This window comes from Mauremys mutica, chromosome 4 (assembly GCF_020497125.1).
Source record: "Mauremys mutica isolate MM-2020 ecotype Southern chromosome 4, ASM2049712v1, whole genome shotgun sequence".
NCBI classification, from domain to species: domain Eukaryota; kingdom Metazoa; phylum Chordata; order Testudines; family Geoemydidae; genus Mauremys; species Mauremys mutica.
Genome location: NC_059075.1, coordinates 104,430,695 through 104,449,679, shown reverse-complemented (window position 1 = coordinate 104,449,679; position 18,985 = coordinate 104,430,695). Strand labels below are relative to the sequence as shown.

At 40.1% G+C, this 18,985-nt stretch overlaps 1 protein-coding gene across 1 annotated transcript in view; it reads right to left on the bottom strand.

Moving 5' to 3' along the window:
* OTOG (otogelin) overlaps positions 1-18,985 on the bottom strand; it is a 153,969-nt gene that overhangs the window by 74,982 nt on the left and 60,002 nt on the right. The window contains exons 21-27 of the mRNA XM_045012732.1: positions 9,504-9,611; positions 7,790-7,928; positions 6,072-6,206; positions 4,643-4,789; positions 4,261-4,380; positions 1,906-2,022; positions 881-1,037 (exon numbers count right to left, since the gene is read on the bottom strand). Of these exons, the coding sequence (XP_044868667.1) occupies positions 881-1,037; positions 1,906-2,022; positions 4,261-4,380; positions 4,643-4,789; positions 6,072-6,206; positions 7,790-7,928; positions 9,504-9,611 (923 nt within the window). The remainder of the gene's footprint in view (positions 1-880; positions 1,038-1,905; positions 2,023-4,260; positions 4,381-4,642; positions 4,790-6,071; positions 6,207-7,789; positions 7,929-9,503; positions 9,612-18,985) is intronic.

Here is an 18,985-nt window from a genome sequence, read left to right as displayed (position 1 = left end):
CACAATGTCAGAAGCTATTATGTAGCTTCCCCACTCTACCAGGCTCCCTGTGCAACCTTAGGCTACTCACGTAATCTCTCTGTGCCTCCCTTCTCAACTGTAATGTACAAATACTTCCCTTCTGCCACCCTTTGCCTGTCTTGCATTCTTAGACCATAAACTCCTTGCAGTTAGGACTATCTTTTACTATGTGTTTGTGATAGACGCTGTACAATTGTGCCTCAATCTCAGCTGCAGCCTCTTGTCAAAACTGTATTCATAATAACAAACGATAATATAGCAATATTTTAAATCTTGAATTACACTTTGTTCAGAACAGTCTTTAATCCTTCCCCACCTCCACATTGCAGGTGCAGTGTTGTAAAGCATGTAAAGGTGTTGTCTCCTGCAGGGGGACTCTAAGATTTGACCCTTGCAGCTCCTCTTATCTCTTGCACCCAAAATAATTGAGTTTGGATTTGGCCTATGCTCTGATTATATGCTGTACAGCTAGCTTCATATCAGCTATGTTGGGGACACTTCACATTTCGAGAGCAGTGAAAAATCCACACAAGTGACTCCATCCATCCATCCACATCCCATGGGATATCTTGTGCTGGGTCTCCAGAAGGTAATGGGAAAAGAAGAAAATGTGGGTGTGTCACCCACAAACATAGAAGTGACCAGCAATTCTCACACAGATTGGGAATAGAAACCAAGCAGAGGGCTGCATCTACTTCAATTTTGAAACTGGGGACTCCAACCAACAGCTCTGCGGCCGTTGCTCTGACTTTAAAAGGGATGTGCTCATGTGACTCAAACTTTGGTTACTTTTTCAGAACTTGATCCAGTGTATAGACTGGCAATGTGCTGGGCCCAGTACTTGGTTGAGAAAACTTACGACACACTCTGGGGGACCTCCAATCTACTACGACTCCATGCTGACAGCACTGATGTGCATATGCCGATACACTTGTACAGAAACATTCACAATCACCTCCTTGGTTACAACCACATGTGTCTGTCAAGCAGTTTGAATAAAACCAGGTGACGTCAACCTGAAGAATATAAATGTTATTGTAATAACATAAAATAATTCACATAGACTTTGACGAGTGATCTCAATACAGAGCTATCAGACTTTGACAATTTAACAAGTAAGGACTTCAAAATATGATAGGTGTTAGTTTAAGTGTCTGCTTAAAACACAAAGCGTCATCATAGTCATGAGAAACTTGTACACTGTTTAGTAGTACAATTGAATTAAATCAAATGATACATAGAAATCAGTGCAGTAATATGATGTTTATGTTGACTTGAAGTATGGGACAGGGTAACAGTGTTTACTTGTAATTTAAACTTTAATAAGCTAAAAATTAGAAATATTAATTTCCTCAAATTAACCATAAATAAATAAACTTAGCAAGCTTGTTAAGAACCACTGGACACACATCATCATTTAATAAGTGATCAAACGTGGTGAAATTAGTGATGAACTGTTCTCCATATAGACAATTTCATAAAAATAATTCTGTGATTTTTTTCCTCTTATTGTCATGAAGTCTTGTTGTGTGTGACCAAACTTAAAAGAAAAATCAATTATTACCAGTGCTAAGTTTTCTCATTGAAATATTGTAAAGTGCTCTCTACATGGGTCTACACTGTAAGAGTTGCACAATCAGACCCTAAAGTATATCAAGTTAGTTAAAATGTGTCTAGATGAACTGGAGATCAGCTGAGAGCACGTGATTGTTATGAAACATGTAAATGAGCAAGTGCTAATGGATCGGAATCAGAACAGATATGGGTCACATTTTCTCTCTCACTCTGTCATGTTAGATAGGACTGGGATTTAAAGTGATGCAAGGTTTCTTTTTAATCGTATACACAGAACTTCACATCATTTTATTTGTCATCACTACTCACCACTGGATGGCAAGCTTCAAACACTTCACTTAACAGTATCCCACATTCTTTCTTGGCAAATGGCTCTCTAAGTGGGTTCAAACTGCATGGATTTCGAATGTCAGAGCTGTCAACACACTAAACCAGAAAGCAAAATTGTCACCCCCCAGAAACTTGTTTCACAACCACTGTGCTATCTGAACTTTCAAAACCTAACCTTTTTTTTTTAAAAAAAAAATCAGCTTTCAAATAATTCATGTGAGCACAAATTAAATGCATCATTTCTAAAGCACTCATCGTAGGAGTCAAGACAACCTAAGACTTATTATTAAATAGAGGAAGGTAAATCTGCGAAGACGGAACAGCCCATTGTGGAAAAAGGACGACTTTTGGGGGGTCCAAGCCTTACTCACACATGTAGTCCTGCTTGTATGAATAATAAAGATTACTCATATAAGCAAGCCTTGAGTTTTTTCATTATTTAATGTTTTATTTTAAAAAGTTTCAATTGGACTTTTGAATAGCAATCTCAGAAGTGCATATGGATTTGGTAAAGCATTGTTTCCTTCTGCTAAGCTAAATACTCAACATTAATTCATTTAAAATAAATATTTATATAGATACTGCATATAAAATATTTAAAAATACACAATTTTTTTAATTACAGCATTCTAGTGCAAAAGATGGGAATATTTTAGAGGGTTGACTCTCTAAACGTTTCTATTACTCTTTGAGCAATGTACTAAAATTAATGAAAAAGCACAGTACATTTAGAAGAAACATAAAACAGAATACTGCACATCAATCCTCCATATATCAGTGCTTTAGGAAGAAAAAACTTCCTGTCCTTTTTTTCCCACTTCACTTTAATTACTTATTATAGTAAGGTCAGTAGATATTGTAAATACAGTTGAACCCTGTTATGTCGCCGGCCTAGGGGTTTGCCAAAAAGCGTCGAGATAACCGATGATCGAGATAAACCCCTATCCACCCCCCCACCCCTGAACTCCCCTGCCCTCTCTCCAACACCCCCTCCCTGCCCCCTTACCACGCTGCCTGCACGTGGCTGGATCCGGCGAAGCGGGACGGGGAAGCGGGGCCGGGCGGCCGTGGACGGGGACCCGGAGCCGGGCAGCCAAAGAAGCGGGACCCGGTAAGCGGGCCAGGCGGGTGGCGAAGCGGGGACTGGCGAAGCGGGGCGGGTGGGCGGCGAAGCGGGGCCGGCCGGCCGGGGACCAGGGAAGCGGGGCCGGGCGGACGGGCGGGCGGCGAAGCGGGGACCGGGGAAGCGGGGCTGGGCGGGCGGGCACGCGGGGAACCGCGGGGCTGGGGAGCCGGGGAGCGGGCGGCCGGGGAAGCGGGGCGGGCGGGCGGCAGGCGAAGCGGGGACCGGGTATGCGGGGCCGGGCGGGCGGGCGGGGACCGGGGCCGGGCGGGGACCGGGGAAGCGGGGCCGGGCGGGCGGGTACGCGGGGAACCGCGGGGCTGGGGAGCCGGGGAGCGGGCGGCCGGGGAAGCGGGGCGGGCGGCAGGCGAAGCGGGGACCGGGTATGTGGGGCCGGGCGGGCGGCAGGCGAAGCGGGGACCGGGTATGCGGGGCCGGGCGGGGGCGGGGGACGCGGGGCCGGGCGGGCGGGCGGCGAAGCGGGGACCGGCGAAGCGGGGCCGGGCGGACGGGCGGCGGCGAAGCGGGGACGCGGGGAGCCGGGCGGCTGGGGACGCGGGGAGCCGGGCGGCGGGGGACGCGGTGGGTCGGGGACAGGGGGAGCCGGGGCCGGGGGGCCGGCGGCTGGGGACACAGGGCGGGGCGGCCGGTGAGCGGGCGGCTGGGGACGCGGGGAGCTGGGCGGCTGGGGACGCGGGGCCAGGGCAGGAGCCGGGCGGCCGGGGACGTGGGGCCAGGGCAGGAGCCGGGCGGCCGGGGACGCGGGGCCAGGGCAGGAGCTGGGCGGCTGGGGACGCGGGGCCAGGGCAGGAGCCGGGCGGCCGGGGACGCGGGGCCAGGGCAGGAGCCGGGCGGCCGGGGACGCATGCGGCAGGAGCCGGGCAGGGCCGCCGCCGGAATTAGTAGTTTACCGGTAAGTGGCAAATTCGGCGCTCTTCTGTGCTCGAGATATTAGGGTTCGGCGAGATTAAAGAATCGACATAACCGATGAGAAACCGATAAGACAAAGAGGGAGTTTGGCGGTTCCACTTCTAAAACGTCGACTTAATACGATTGGCAAGTTAACCGAGGTCGAGATAAATGGGTTCGACTGTACTATTTGCAACTGAGGGGAGATTCCAGGAATGGAATTATTGGTTCTGAGGCTGATGAGCTATAAAAGTGTTACACAACAAGGATTTACTAGGAAAGCCATTTTTGTTATTATTTACCTCTACAGCTGACCAGCTACTTCCAAACTCTTGGGAGTTTGTTAACTCAAAATTTTCTGGAGTCCTCATTTCATTTATTGTTTTCATGTCAAAATTTCCACATAATCCAGTTAGTTCACCCTAAAAAAATTATATGTATTAGTCAGTGCTACTAGCCTTACCCATTCTTAAGGTTGCCTGTCATATCCCATTATAAGCACCCATTTTCAGTTGCTTATAATTTTGATCATTTACTTCTTATTAATTCAATTACTATAGAACTGTTTGAGTCCGCACATGTGTTTGATAGATCTTCTAGTCTATTCTCTGAACCAAGGTCAGATAGTTATGTTAGTCTTTCAATACTGTACAAATGACTTTAGGTGTGTTGATCTCTGCTTACCTGCCACCGAGGTCCAGTCTGTATATGAATAGTTGTTCTCTGATCCCACAGAATGGTGATGTGTTCATTAGGAAAATGAACAAGTGTGAAAAATCCAGCTTTCCATAAGTGTATTTTTTGTAGTTTGTCTATGTAACTAGATGGACTCTGTTCAAAACAAAATAAGCCATCACATAATATAAGTAAAGTCTTTAAAAGCTGTCTGCTTGTCAGGAAACAAACTACATCAATAAAATGAACGATGGGAATGATTTAAAAATTTGTCCCAATACTGAGTGATTGCCACAGAGGAATAAATGTACGGGGGATTTTTGCCATGATTAATGCTGGAGTTGTTGTGGATTACCTGCCTTATATGTTTTTTTGAGTGTTTGGGTTTTTTTTAAAACAAACATCTATGACTTTTCACATTTTCAGGGTCGATAAGGAGAGTATGAGTGGGTAGGATACTAAAATGCTGAACAGGTGCCTGAGAGCTGCAAAACTAAACTGAATTTCCATTGAACCGAGCAAGACTTAAGCATGTGCTTAAGTACTTTCCTGAATATAGATTAATGTAATTATATATTTGAGTGCTTTCTTGAACTATATAGGGACAGAGTCTGCCATCCTTTCTCACACTGAGAAAAAAAACTTTTATATACACTGCTACCTCGATATAACACCACCCAATATAACATGAATTTGGATATAACATGAATTTGGATATAACACGGCAAAGCAGCGCTCCGGGGGGTGGGGTGCATCAGTGCACTCTGGTGGATCAAAGCAAGTTCAATATAACGCAGTTTCTCCTATAACACGGTAAGATTTTTTGGCTCCCAAGGACAGCGTTATATCGAGGTAGAGGTGTATTGTAATTAATTATATTATATTATATGTTATATTATAAACAACATTCTGTATGAAGATAGCAGAATCTGATCTAGAGTAATGAAAAATCAACCCAAACCATGGAGCACACTAGAAACTGGCACATATTTTATGCAATTGTATGGAAGTATTCTGAAATCCAGATTCATAGGATGAATTGCCACTTTAATGGGTGGGAGACTTGACTGGATCAACAAAGCACCAGACAGCTTTAGAATTAAAGGAGAAGAGTACACATAGGTAGGCCTCTCCTCTCCCTGGGTGTAGTGTTGCCTGTTGGCTGGCCAGAGAGAAATGGGCACCAACTCCGCACAATCATTAATGGAAACCATTTCCTGGGACCTCTCAATCTCCTTGACCCACTTTAGCTGAACCCACCCTCCCTCCCCATAGTGCAGGAACAGTGTTTTTTAGGATACTGTGGGTCCAACTGACTTTCTGTTTTAGGGGTCAGGAGGGAATTAGTATATAGTTTTAAAGTATTTGTATATAGACAAGACCATTCAGTCCCAAATATACATTTTCCCTTTTTTCGGGGCTAAAAAATGAAACTTACTGGATTTCCAGTGTCATCATCAAATGTTATAAAAGATTTTCCAACATTAATGGAAATATACTTTCTGCAAATTATTCCAGTATTAAAGCAGTTAACGTTTTCTGTAATGACTGAAAAACTAGTAATTGAAGTGCTCTGCAGAAAAAAAAAATATGTAAACTGAATCAATAATACACTGCTATAGTTATGCATGATCATTTTTTTCTTTTCCGTAGCAGTAACCTCAATGTGCTATAAGTATATTTCACCCTAGGCACTCCTGTATTCACACCCTACACATGACAGCAAAATTTGTACAAAATATGCCTTGTGACGTATCATATGAAAGCTAATAACATGTTGGTTATTAATATAACTGTAAAATGCAAGTGTTAACCTTATATGTGAAGTTATTAGTTCCTTTCTGTATGATGTTACAAGAACATGTTTAAGACAAAGACAGCCTAGGCTAGGTAAAGGTAATAAACAGGTCTGTCATACACAAAGGAATGTGGGTTTACCTCAATTTACATATTAGCAGTAAACAAAGCCATCAAGTTAAACCAGCAGGGGTTATCTAGAGTCTGAACTCAAGAGTCAGAGAATTAACATGGATCCTGTGCCCCAGAGAGACACAGGAGACTGAATCCTCAAGAGGCTTTCCTGACTTGTAAGGTAAAGACAATTCCTTTGGTAATATAAGGGACAGAGAGAGAGACTCCATCTTTATCCTTCACTGTAAGGAAACAAAGGAACCAACCAATTTGATCTCTGTGATGGATCCTGGCCAGGTCAACCAGTGAAGAACTGGAAGGGAGGCTGTGGGTGAGAGAAACCATTTTGAACAAAAAGACTGGATCTTGCTAGATTATGTTTTAGACTTTTAGATGCGTGTTTTTCACTTTTATGTGCTTGTGTCTCTACCTTTATCTCTTTTACTTGGTATCACTTAAGCCATGCCCCTTTGTTAATATACTCATCTGATTTAATTATAAATCAGTGATGCTGCATAAATTCAGTAAAGCGTGTGCTTCTAGTAAGCTCACAAGTTGGAATGTTACACTAATACTTTTTCTGTGAGGTTCTAGTGAGAGGGACTGGTCCCTGCAGTAGGATGATTTTGGGGCAAATTCAAGGCTAGAAGGTACTAAGGTCAGCCTGCAAGAAGTAAACAAGTTGGGCAAAGCCAGGTTGAGGCTTGTGGGCTGTTGGTAGGTTGTTGGGGTAAGAGTTCTGGACCAAAGCTGCACAGCCACAAGATACCCAGGATTATAAGGCAGATGTTGACTGAACACCTTACTGGCCTGGGTGAACCTCAAACCATTTTAACTAATTAATGGTCCAAAGTTTTAGCAGCGACAAAGTTCATAAAGTGACAGGTGAAACATCAACATAATGTACAGGTAAGCAGGAGGTGGAATGGAAGCTGAATTGTACTCTGCATGTCATAGAAGCCTGGAGATCCTCAGGCCCTGTCAGCTTCATTTGTTTCCCTAGATGTGACTGTACATTTTGTCTTTTTTCCTGCTGCTATGTTTTGTTCAACATTAGCGTATAACACAAAAATAAATTATTTACATTATAATGTTAATCATACAAATGAAACAATATGATATTAAATAAAGTGAAGATTTTTGAAAAAGTAGCAAAAAATCTTTACAAGACTTGCAAGTTGCAGATATTTCACCTATTTAATTTTTTTATCTGGATTTGGGGAGACTTTAAAAAAAAATTCTCACCTTAACTAGATGAACCTTACAAGCTCCAATGAAGTCAAATGTGAGTCCATCAAATGTCCTGTAATGCCGATCCCCATATGCAGTACACATTGATGGGCAGGGATGGAAGGTGCATTGAAATGACCCATGCTGGCAGATACTGAAAAAGTATGATCAATAGTGAAATATCAAGTGTAGAAACAGACAAATAATCACCATTATTTTATGGATCATTTTTCAAAGATTAGAAATATTAATAAAAAAGCAAACCCAGTAAAATATAGTTCTACAAAGTGTTAGGAGTATGGATAGGTTGCAGACTGAAATGTTATGTAGTAATGATATCAATAAAACCCACCCTGAAAAAAAATATTACATGTTGAATTTATACAGTTTGAAATGACATCCATTGAACTGTATGTTGAATCTGTAGGTTCCATAATGTACCAGACACCAGCATTTCTTATATTGAACCAGTAAAAAGAAAATGGCCTCACTATCAAATTTAATACATTACGTAGTAGTTCACATCAATAAAAAAAATCAAATACATGTAACAAGGAATAGCTTGCATACAATATAGTAGTTTGAACAGAGGCTGAATCTTGGAATCAGGTAGTGATACATTAGTAGTAAGTCCAGTTCCAGCAGTCCTTACTCCATCCTTAATTTAAGGGAGTTTTGCATGATAGAAAAAATTCAGATTTGCTTAAGTGATTTAGGCCCAGATCCTCAAAGGTATTTAGGTGCCTAACTGAAGATAGGCACCTAAGAATTCAATTATGTGAGCCTTAGAACCTAAATTCCATTTTCAAAGGCAACTTAAGCATACGGAAAGCTTTCAATAAGACTTAGGAGCTAGAATCCCCAAAGTCTCTTTTGAAAATGGAACTTAGGCACTTTGGGAAATTTTTCCCCCCCAAAAAAGGCCTTTGAGACTCAGCCCCTTGATATAATTGTAGCATAGCAGTAACAGTTACACTAAATATAGTATGTTATATATTTTCTTTTTCTTAATATGTATCTATGCCACATGTAATATATTTTGTTTGAAAATGAATAACTATGATATACCTGTTGATTAAATGAATGGAAGTCTCATTTCATGAATAAACTATGGGTTGGATTCATCCTGTGAAATACCTGATACAATGGATATTACTGTACATGGTGACTAATCATATTGAATTATACTGATTCATATATTATGAACTGAAGGAGTAGAAGTGAATGGTTTTAACAGGAGAAGCAGTTGTCAGGAAGGTAGAAGTGGGTACAAATGAAAGCAGGCTCCATTTCTCCTTTATTTTGCATGCTTATTAGTTCCAATACAGTCTCCTTTTCTGATCCCTTGGCATGTAACTTATACCAATATATACCCATGTAGGCTGTCTTACCAACGTGCAACTTATCCTGCCATTTACCGCACCTCTCAATTTGGCCCTATGTGTTTGTGTTTTATACAATGATATCTAATTACCTTTGGATACTGATAGTCAAGATTATGATTCTTCTAACTCCTGCCTATAATGCGACTCCCTTTTTCCAAATAATATGCTGTTATTCAGTCACTTGGGAGTCTCTTGTGATAATGTTCCAGTTCTAAATAAAAGTTCTATTTTTAACATTTATTTGAACCCAAATGTAAAAATAAAATTACTGGAGATGGAATACTAGAAACTGGTTTGAAAAATATAATCAAGAACAGTAAACAGCCAGATAGATTTCTGCTTACCAGGTATGACAGGAAGAAATGACTTTGTCACCTGGGAAGTACTCCTTTCCTTTCCATGAACATGGGCATTCATCTGGCTCAAAGCATGCATCACCATGTTTAACAAGGCTGTCAAAAAAACATCAAGTATGCATTCAATGCAAATATATTTTTTAGATCTATACATTTATAAATCTTTTCACCGCTCTTTTAAATAATTTGTAATTAACGCCACAACATTTTTCTTTAAAAAGCAACTGCAGTATTTTAAATCCTTTTGGGAACTCAAAAATATATTTTTTGTTCCTAATACAAGTTTTTTACCAGTACTTACACATTTCCATTCACAGGTATCTGAATATTCCACCCTTAATTAAAGTTAAACAGTGGAATAGAACACTAAGCTCTAACTCTGTAAGAGTTATTCGTAGATGCATAGGATTTTAAAGCCAGAAGGGACCATTAAACCAATCATCTAGAATGACCTCCTGTACATCACAGGCCATAAATTTCATCCAGTTACCTTTGTAACTTGTGTTTGACTAAAGCATATCTTCCAGAAAAGAATCCAGTCTTGTTTTGAAGATATCAAGAGATGGGGAATCCACTACTTCCTTTGGCAGTTTGTTCCAATGGTTAAAACCCTCACTGTTAAAAAAAATTGTCCCTTATTTCTAACTTGAATTTGTCTGACTTTAACTTTGATCCACTGTTTCTTATTTCTTTTTTTGCTAAATTAAAGAGCTCTTTGATACCAGTGTTTTCTCCTCACGCATGCTTAACCTCCTGAGTGGCTCCAGTGCCTTCAATGGTAAAGTTAACCATATGCATACATATTTACAGAATCAGGACTTACATTTCTTATTCATGATTATAAAGGTAATAACTGATGTAATAGATAAAAAAATTGGAACTTCAAGAAGCATACAGGAAAATATCTGGGGATTCCAACAACATATGAAAAAAAGGGAGAATTCTTGTTCACCAGCACAAAATATAGCAACAAATACAACATTTAAAATAAAACCCTGAAACCAACACACTAGGGATAAATAAATGGAGATGTGAAACAGGAAAGATGGACTTAATACATAAATGCATGGAATTATTTAAATTTACACAAATACTTGGAAAATACACAGCAAATGATAAATGAACTGTTAAAACAGAGTAACAATTCTCCAATGAATCCACCATAAGTTCTGTGTCAATTTTTTTTCTTGTGCAATTTGATGTACCATTTGATGATGGGAATTCAAAATGGTCTCAAAGACACATTAATGGATTTCAGAAGTTTCAGCTGCCACCAGTGAAAAACAGATTTATAGAATGAGAAATGAGAATTGAGAATTTTTAAAAAATGTGAATCCTTAGTTAGATACAATAGTAGGAAGTAGATCCTTCATTGTAAGCCTTATGACTCCAGCTTGCACTGTGTTCTACTAGTGCAAACTCCTACTCCTGTGCAGAAATTGTGGAGAAAAACATGCTAATTGGATAGAAAAGGGGAGAGGGATCCCTTGAAGGCCCCATAACATCTAAAATGATCTTAATTAAAAAAAAACCCAAGTTTTGACATTTACTCCCTCTAGTCAAGAAATAATCATAAGTATTGCTGCCAGGCTGATGTTGGTTTCTTTGAAAAGTAATTAGATTTTAAGAATAAAAGTTCTTCTCTGCTACATGCATGCAGAGAATTTCCCTGAGACAATCCACTAGACTAGTCCAATTTGCTCAGAAAAGTCATATCTGTTGCTCACCATTGTAATATATGTGTGCTAGATTATGAGAGTCAGGGGAGCATCTCATCATTGACAGTCATATCCTGGACAAACTGGTTGGTGTCACCATATTTTTCTCTGCAGGAACGCAGAGGAAAAATTAAATTATTGCATCAAATGCATTCAGCACAGCACTTATTCTTTGTGTACACTAGGAATTAGTGTTTTGTAAACCAAGTTCTGTGATTATAACCTAGACCCCAATTCAGTATGAATTAAAACAAAAAACAACAAGAACTTTTCCACTCTGGGGCTTTTACTGGGAACACGGTAACACCACCAGGAAAACAAGAAAACACTAAACTGAAAGACTAATTTTCTTTAGAGTATTTGAAATGTCCTTTGTAAGTTATACCCATTTCAAGTTTTCTGTCACTTATTGGACAGTTTAACTACAAGACCAAAATTCCCACTGGTTTAAGCTACAAACTGAATAGGCCACATTCAGAGACAAAGAACATCACATTGACAAGCTAAGACCAAATGCAACTTCCATCTCTGTAATATTACACTTGATAAAATAAGTGATAACAGCTCTCTCTCTTGTAAAGCCAAAGAACTAGGTTGATTTCAACAATCTAAGAATTCATAACAATATGCCATCTAGAGATGCCCAGAACTCTCCCTTTTCTTCTGAAGTATCAGACATTATTTCTACCACCTATTTACGTGCAACCTAAAGATCAGTGCTAAGGGTACACTTATTTCTACCTTCCTTCATCAAACTCAACCTGTACTGAATCAAATTCATTGCCACCTTATTAGGCTCCTGCATTCATTTAAATAATGTCCATGGGGGTGGAGCAGAGAATTATTAGAAGCAAAAATGGCATTTTTGAGTGAATAAAAGCCTAAGGGATAAATGTTTCTCACTTTTGCCAAGCTTAGGTACCTGGGCTTGAGAAGTAAAGAATCATCTCCACAGGCTGCACCAGCAAAAGAGTCACTCCATGGTCACTACCACAGTGCTGGCCTTTCTGCAGGCTCAGTGCATGGTTCACTCACTTCCCTCCATTATGCAAAGTCATATGGCCAGTGAAATTCCCTGGTCCCACCCACAAACTTGCCTCTGAGGCTTCTCTCACCCCCTCTGCAAACTCCTCAGATTTTGCCCACAATGATACACCCATGATGCAAGGGAGGTAACAGGCGGGAGGGAAACTGCAAATACCAGTTATTGTGAGTGTACTCCAATGCCATGAATAACATCCTTACTAGCTGACGGGAGAAACAGAGGCACAACAAAACTGCTGTACCCTGTGCTTATTATTAGTATTACTGTAGCATCTAGTGGCCCCATTGGAGAGGATTCACTGGCTGGCCTAGTGGAGTTAATTTGTTCCTGGAGAATGTTCTTGCTGGCAGAATTATGCTGTTGTAACATTAATTAATTGTCAGGGCACTTTAGAGCTCTTGAATAGTCAACTGTTTACTATTGGTTGACAGGGTTGCCAAGTGGCGTCTCACGCAACATTCCCATTTTGTATCTGTCATGGGGGGGACTCACCTCTTGAGTACTTCCTAGGCGCTGGGTGTGGTACCACCATCCTTTTTTCACCCCTAGCGCCCCCTGTGGGCTACTATACAACCTTGGTGGGTTTTGAGTGGCTTGGCTTGGTTCTTCTTTTTAGCAGAGGTCAGGTTGTGGCTTTCCCTTGCAGCTTTGTTTTGATCCCATATCATTAGACCTAGAGCAGGGCAGCTCTGAATTTCATCAGCCTGTGGTCCCTGCTGGCTCAATCCATCTTTATGGTGCAGTGACTGCACTCCGCATGAGTCCAAGCCTTTTTTCAGGATGGCTACTTCAGCCTTTCCAGGTCTTTAACTTTAGCCATGCTGGACTTCAGCACCAGCTGGACCTTAAGCAAGTTCAAAAGCTTAGTCAGGTTCTTCTGCAGCAACAAACACTGCTGTTCCATGGTGTCTTTTTCAATTCTGAGATGGGCCAGGTCCTGTTCTGCAGTATACCTTGGGCTAAGATTTGCTCCCTTGAGGAGCGCTTTATTTGTGTTCTTGCAAGGCCTTAACCTTTTGGACCTGTAGCATGTGCATTTGTGCCATTTCCTCTTTGACCCTATCCACTGCCACAATCCTATCTTTTACCTTTTTCTATTCCAGTAGGAGTTGGGTTTGTTGGGTAGCCATACAAGCTACTACAAATACTGCAGCCTCCATAGTAGACACAACTGTTGTAATGGTGGCTGTCAATACCAAGTCCTTCACTGGATGGTGAATCCACACCCTTAACACCATCTTCTTGGGTGCTTGAATCCTTACTCCAATCTTCTGTGGGGATTTAAGTTTCCTGGTCAGCAGTCACTATGCTTTATACTTCAAATGTCCATGCTTTTACGCTTGTCATACCTCTCTGCCCTCTCCTGGACCATCAACCTCAGTCCCCTTGGTTCCTCCATTTGCTCCAGGAGATGGTTTTTGGCTTGGACAGACTGATCCCACTGTCCTATGAGCATCTCTTTGCTCTGCTAGTATGCTCCAAATTTACACCCCAGCTTGCTGTGCACTAACTGTTCATCCAGACAAGCTCTCAGAAAGTTAGTGACTGCTCAGGAGTGTTTCTTGTGTAGAAATTGTGTTGATTAAACACATTGAACTAAATTCTGGCTTTACACACCAGCCACACTATCACCTTGTGTGAGTTGCATGTATTTAAACTGAGGGCAGAATTCAGCCCAGACTTTAGACAGTGTCAGGATTTCAGTGAGGGTAAGGTGTGTGAGAGAAAAAAAATGAAAAAATTGCTGTCATTCATGTCTGACTGAGAGGATAATATTAGATTTTCCTGAGCTGTGGTTGTCGGAACTTTCTATTCACATATAATTAATCAAAAAATGAATCATGCTTTTCTTTGTATGAATGTGTATATATGTATATGTGCCAGATGAAATATTATTGGATTGTGTAGTTTTTACCTGTAGCATAGCAGAACAACAAGTTATCTGCTAAATGACCAACCTCACTTTATGGTTGAAGTAGTTTTCAACAAGGAGGACAATTCAACCAAAGTTAGCAGATCAGTAGATTCATGCATCTTTGCCAGTTAATAAATAGCAGCTGCTTTCTGGATTCAGATCAAACAGCTGCCTGCTTTGTACTTTGTACAATGTTAGCATAAGAACTATCTGAATTGAACTCAACTACGCTCACAGAGGGGAAAAAAGTAAAACAACTGTAACTATAATAACTGTAATATAATATATATGTTTCCTGCTGTTAGGAACTACCTTCAACAAAATGAAATGTGTCACTTCTGAAGTAAAATGAACTTTAGAAGATTGTAGAGGTGATATTGTTATGCTAGGGCTGGAAGCAACCTCATTGAAGCTGGTGGATATAACAGCTATCTTCCATTTAGGTTAAATGAAGGAACATTAAATGCCCCTTCATTTAGAGAGAGCTGAAAAAATAGGCCATCCAAAATATATGCTATATGTAAGGCCACTCAAAAATCAAACTGTGTGGGTAGAAGGGTTTCACTGCATGCCGAATGTAAATCCTGAGGTAGGGGATTGATTTGATTGCAGCTGTGTGTCTGTGTGTGAGAGAAAAGGGGCAGATGCACCACAGAAACACACAGAGAAGGCAGGAGAAAGCCAAGGACTGGCAGAGAACAGCTTGTAGCATTATCCTGAGAAAAAGCTGAGAGCTTTTTGCTGAAGTGCTGGCTGGAAAGACACTTGGAACGGTGAGCAGAGAAACTGCCTCCTGCCATTTGATCCTTCTGTGTTCAGGAAACAAGACAGTTTCTTTGTAAATAAAACAGGACTGAACCAAAGAAATAACTGACCATGTCATCAATTTCTCCTCCTAATAGAAATAACTTGCTAGACCCTGAATTTTGGCTAAATGCTGGGGTCAAAAGAGGTAACAATATAATACATTGTAACAATAATATAAAGCACTGTAGTGGTGGACGTTAAAAAGTCAACATTTACAATCAATTATCAATCAGTAACACAGATATAATATGTTCCTACGCTCACAATAGGAAAGAAATGTGACTTCTCAAATTTCTGTGTGGTAAGTGTTGGCAAATGTTGACTTAAATGGTGATCACTGCAATAAGTTTTTTAAAAGTGTAACCTGAAAATGCAACCAATTTATTTCTAAGTCTCAAAACGTCATTAGAACAGGATACAATGTAATGGTAAGTCTATCTTTGATATATTACAAGCATTTTCTGGAATTCATTAGTACCCCTTCAGCATGACTAGTGGGGAAGAGGTGCTTAGAAAATAAACAGACCTGGCATTTGGGGGAGATCTAGAAGCATTGCAGCATGTTAGAGAGCAGCAAATAAATACAGCAAACGGTAAGAGAAACAAAGTATTTACTTTTGCTTCTTTAAATATAGCCCTAGAGGCACATTCAGTCTCGAGGAAACAAAACAAAGTCTCCTTATGTCTCCTTCCTTGTCTCAATAGCGTACTATCCCTTCAGTCATCCTATAACAATACTTTTAAAAAACCGAAGTCAACACCAGCAAACAGCACTTCACCAGTATGAATATCAGATCTGGAAGCACCCAACTGGAGGTGGTACTTCAACAGATGTTGATTCAGCATATATAATAGCATAATGCTTGAATGGGCAGGTAATGGAGTACAGAGCCAAACACGCCTCCAACACTTAGACAAACAGGTATCCACTTATCCTGAGGAATTCAAGTATTTATGAGTGACCATCCCACATCTCTGTTTAACCTAAAAGAACAATGAGGGGGAAAAGGTTAATAAGGGTGAATCATGTGGGAGTTTGGGGGGTACCCGTTAAAGACGTAGAGTGCATATTGTTTTTAGTTTTTTTGCATTAAAAATGTAAAATTAATGCTCTTTCCTTAAATCCTGTGTAAATAAAAAACATGAATAAGTCATTGGGAAAAGAAGATTTTGACATGTACCAACAGGAGAGGACTTACAACTGAGTTTTGAGGATTTATATCTTATGCCTGGTGCAGGGGATATGATCACCGTGACACCACTCAAAAGTATATTTGTCATAAAAGGTGGCTTTATAAAATGTTGGAGACAAAATTACATTCCTCCTACATTGTTAAATTTATCTGGCCACAGACAGATATTTTTAAGATTACATTAAATGCATTGTTTACTTTGTGCAAATTAAAAAGTGATGATTTTTCTTTTTTAAAAACCTTTCAGGAATTCATTTAAGCTTCTTACGTGTTATTTGATCTGGTATGCGACCTGTTTATTACAAAAATACAATAAGAAGCAATTCTCATTTTGGGGGATGGGAGGGAAGCAGGCACAATATTTCTGGATGGATTACAGCATCCCATTACACTTGGAATGCTGAAATTTTCAGTTTACTTAATATCATCTTTTTTGTGGTTCTAATTTATAAGAGCAAGCCTAAGCCTAAGCCTAAGCAAAAAATGCCCCAATTGGTCAACTTAGTATATATGGCTAACATTGGGCAAAGAAAGACCATTTTAAAATATATAGCTCTCCAAAGGTGCAGAGCAGGCCTAGCCATAGTAGAAAGCATTTCATGAACTGCATTCTAGTCTAAAGTGGAAAAAACAAAAACAACCCCCTCACTACTATTTAATAAATGGAAAAGTGTGATCTGGAAACACTAATGTCAAAGCATAGTACCATGAAACTACATAATATCTTATTGATTTTATGGCTAAGTGCACCGCAAGTCAGAAAATAATTGTTTGGGGATTTATACTACCAAGAAAAATATATTCCAAGTTTGCTTCTTGTACTGTGCAAGTGCTAAGCATTGTCACCTGCATTAAGGCTGGTTTTAACCAACATTTGACTAAAACATTTTGTCGATTATTCCTTGAGGACATCCTTGAATGGTCATTGGGCACACTGGTCCTGGTTTTTAATCTCTTTTACACTGGTGTGAAACTGATGGGCAAAACAGCTACTTTCCATTTAGGTTAAATGAGGGAACATTAAATACACCTTCATTTAGAGAAAGCTGAAAAAATTGGCCACCCAAAACACAGGCTACACGTAAGGCTCTCTTAGTATAAATCTGAAGCAAATCTGTGGAAGTCAAGAGCAGGTAAAAGGTGTGACAGCCTGTCCTATGGCCTGTCAGGACCCTGTTGCTGCAGCCAATGTGATAAGGACCTTTAAAGGGGGAAATGTCATGGACCAGCAGCAGTACCATCTTATCCATCTCTGTGTGTGAGGTTCCTTAAAATAGACACCTAACTAGAGGGCCATAGCACAATATATTTAGAATACAAATATAAATACCTAACAGACTTATCTCTTGCATGTTTAAAAATATGATTTATTTTAGTCTTACGGGTTATTATATATATCAATGGGGGGTTGTTTCCAAACATAAACATGGATAGTCTGTTGTATGTTCCTAGAAATAACATTAGTGAGGTCTCTGTCCATTAAATAAAGTCAGCTAGAGCAGTGCTGGGATCAGACAATGAAAGGCCCTTCTTTCCCCCTAATGTACTCTGTAAGAACTAAGACTAGTGCAACCACCAGGTCCATAGTAGTTAGTCTATGCTTACTACAGAGAGACAGAGATTAGTAGTGACATTATGTTCTATAACGCTACATACCTATTATAATAATGATACCTAGCTCTTATATAGTGCTTTGCATTGGTAGGTCTTAAAGTGCTTTACAAAGGAGGTCAGTATCATTATCTACATTTTATAAAGCGGAAAACCGAGGTAGAGAGAGATGAAGTAACTTGCCAAAAGACACACAGCAGGCCAGTCACAGAGCTGGGAGTAGAAGTCAGTTCTCCTGAGTCCCAGCCCAGTGCTCCATCTATTAGGCCACATACATTTGTTTAGATTTTTAGGATTATTTCTGCATAAGAAAGAGCTATGCCTCTTAACCAAAGAGGATCACAGTAACAAGGCCATTCTTAGAAGGTGAGCACAGCAAGAAAAGCAAAAGAATCACAGGCAGACTGAGCTTTTTAACTGTATATAATGACACAATTTATCCAGAATATTCAGGTGTTATATCAAGTAATAGCATGTCCAGGACACAAAAATGACACAGATTCTAGAACCGGATGTTTCACCTTCCTTTTCTGATATATTTCAGAGTGGTAGCCGTGTTAGTCTGTAACAGCAAAAAAAACAAGGAGTCCTTATGGCACCTTAGAGACTATTTGTTAGTCTCTAAAGTGCCACAAGGACTCCTCATTGTTTTTTCTGATATAGAATCCGAGCTTCCTTTCCAGTACTCTTTTGTAGTATCTCACTCAAAGAGGTCACTCCTACTAATCCTTCCAGCTAAATTTTAGTAACATAGTAGACCACTAGATGGTCAGCAAATAGCATGGAACTAAGAAAGAGCCAATTACATATCTTATGATTGGAAACACAGAAGTCCTATGAGAAAGGGATAAGTAGCAGGACTACCGGGTGGTAGTTGTGAAGAAGGTGACACACACCTTTGTATGAACATAGATCACAATTTGCCTCCAACTTCCAAGACCAAGGGCTGAAGTTTTTCACTTGCATTGCTTAGTTGTGACATGGTAGATGATGATCCTATCAGGATCCATTGATAACACAATCACTAGTAGCAGCAGTTGTGTGACCGTTCATTTTTTTAAAAAAAAGATTGATCCCAAGATTAGTGGCATGAAGAAATAAGGGATCAAATATCATTACAATGGAAAAAGTGACAGCTAACTTTATACAAGGATCAAGCAGATTTCATGATGTCTGGTTAC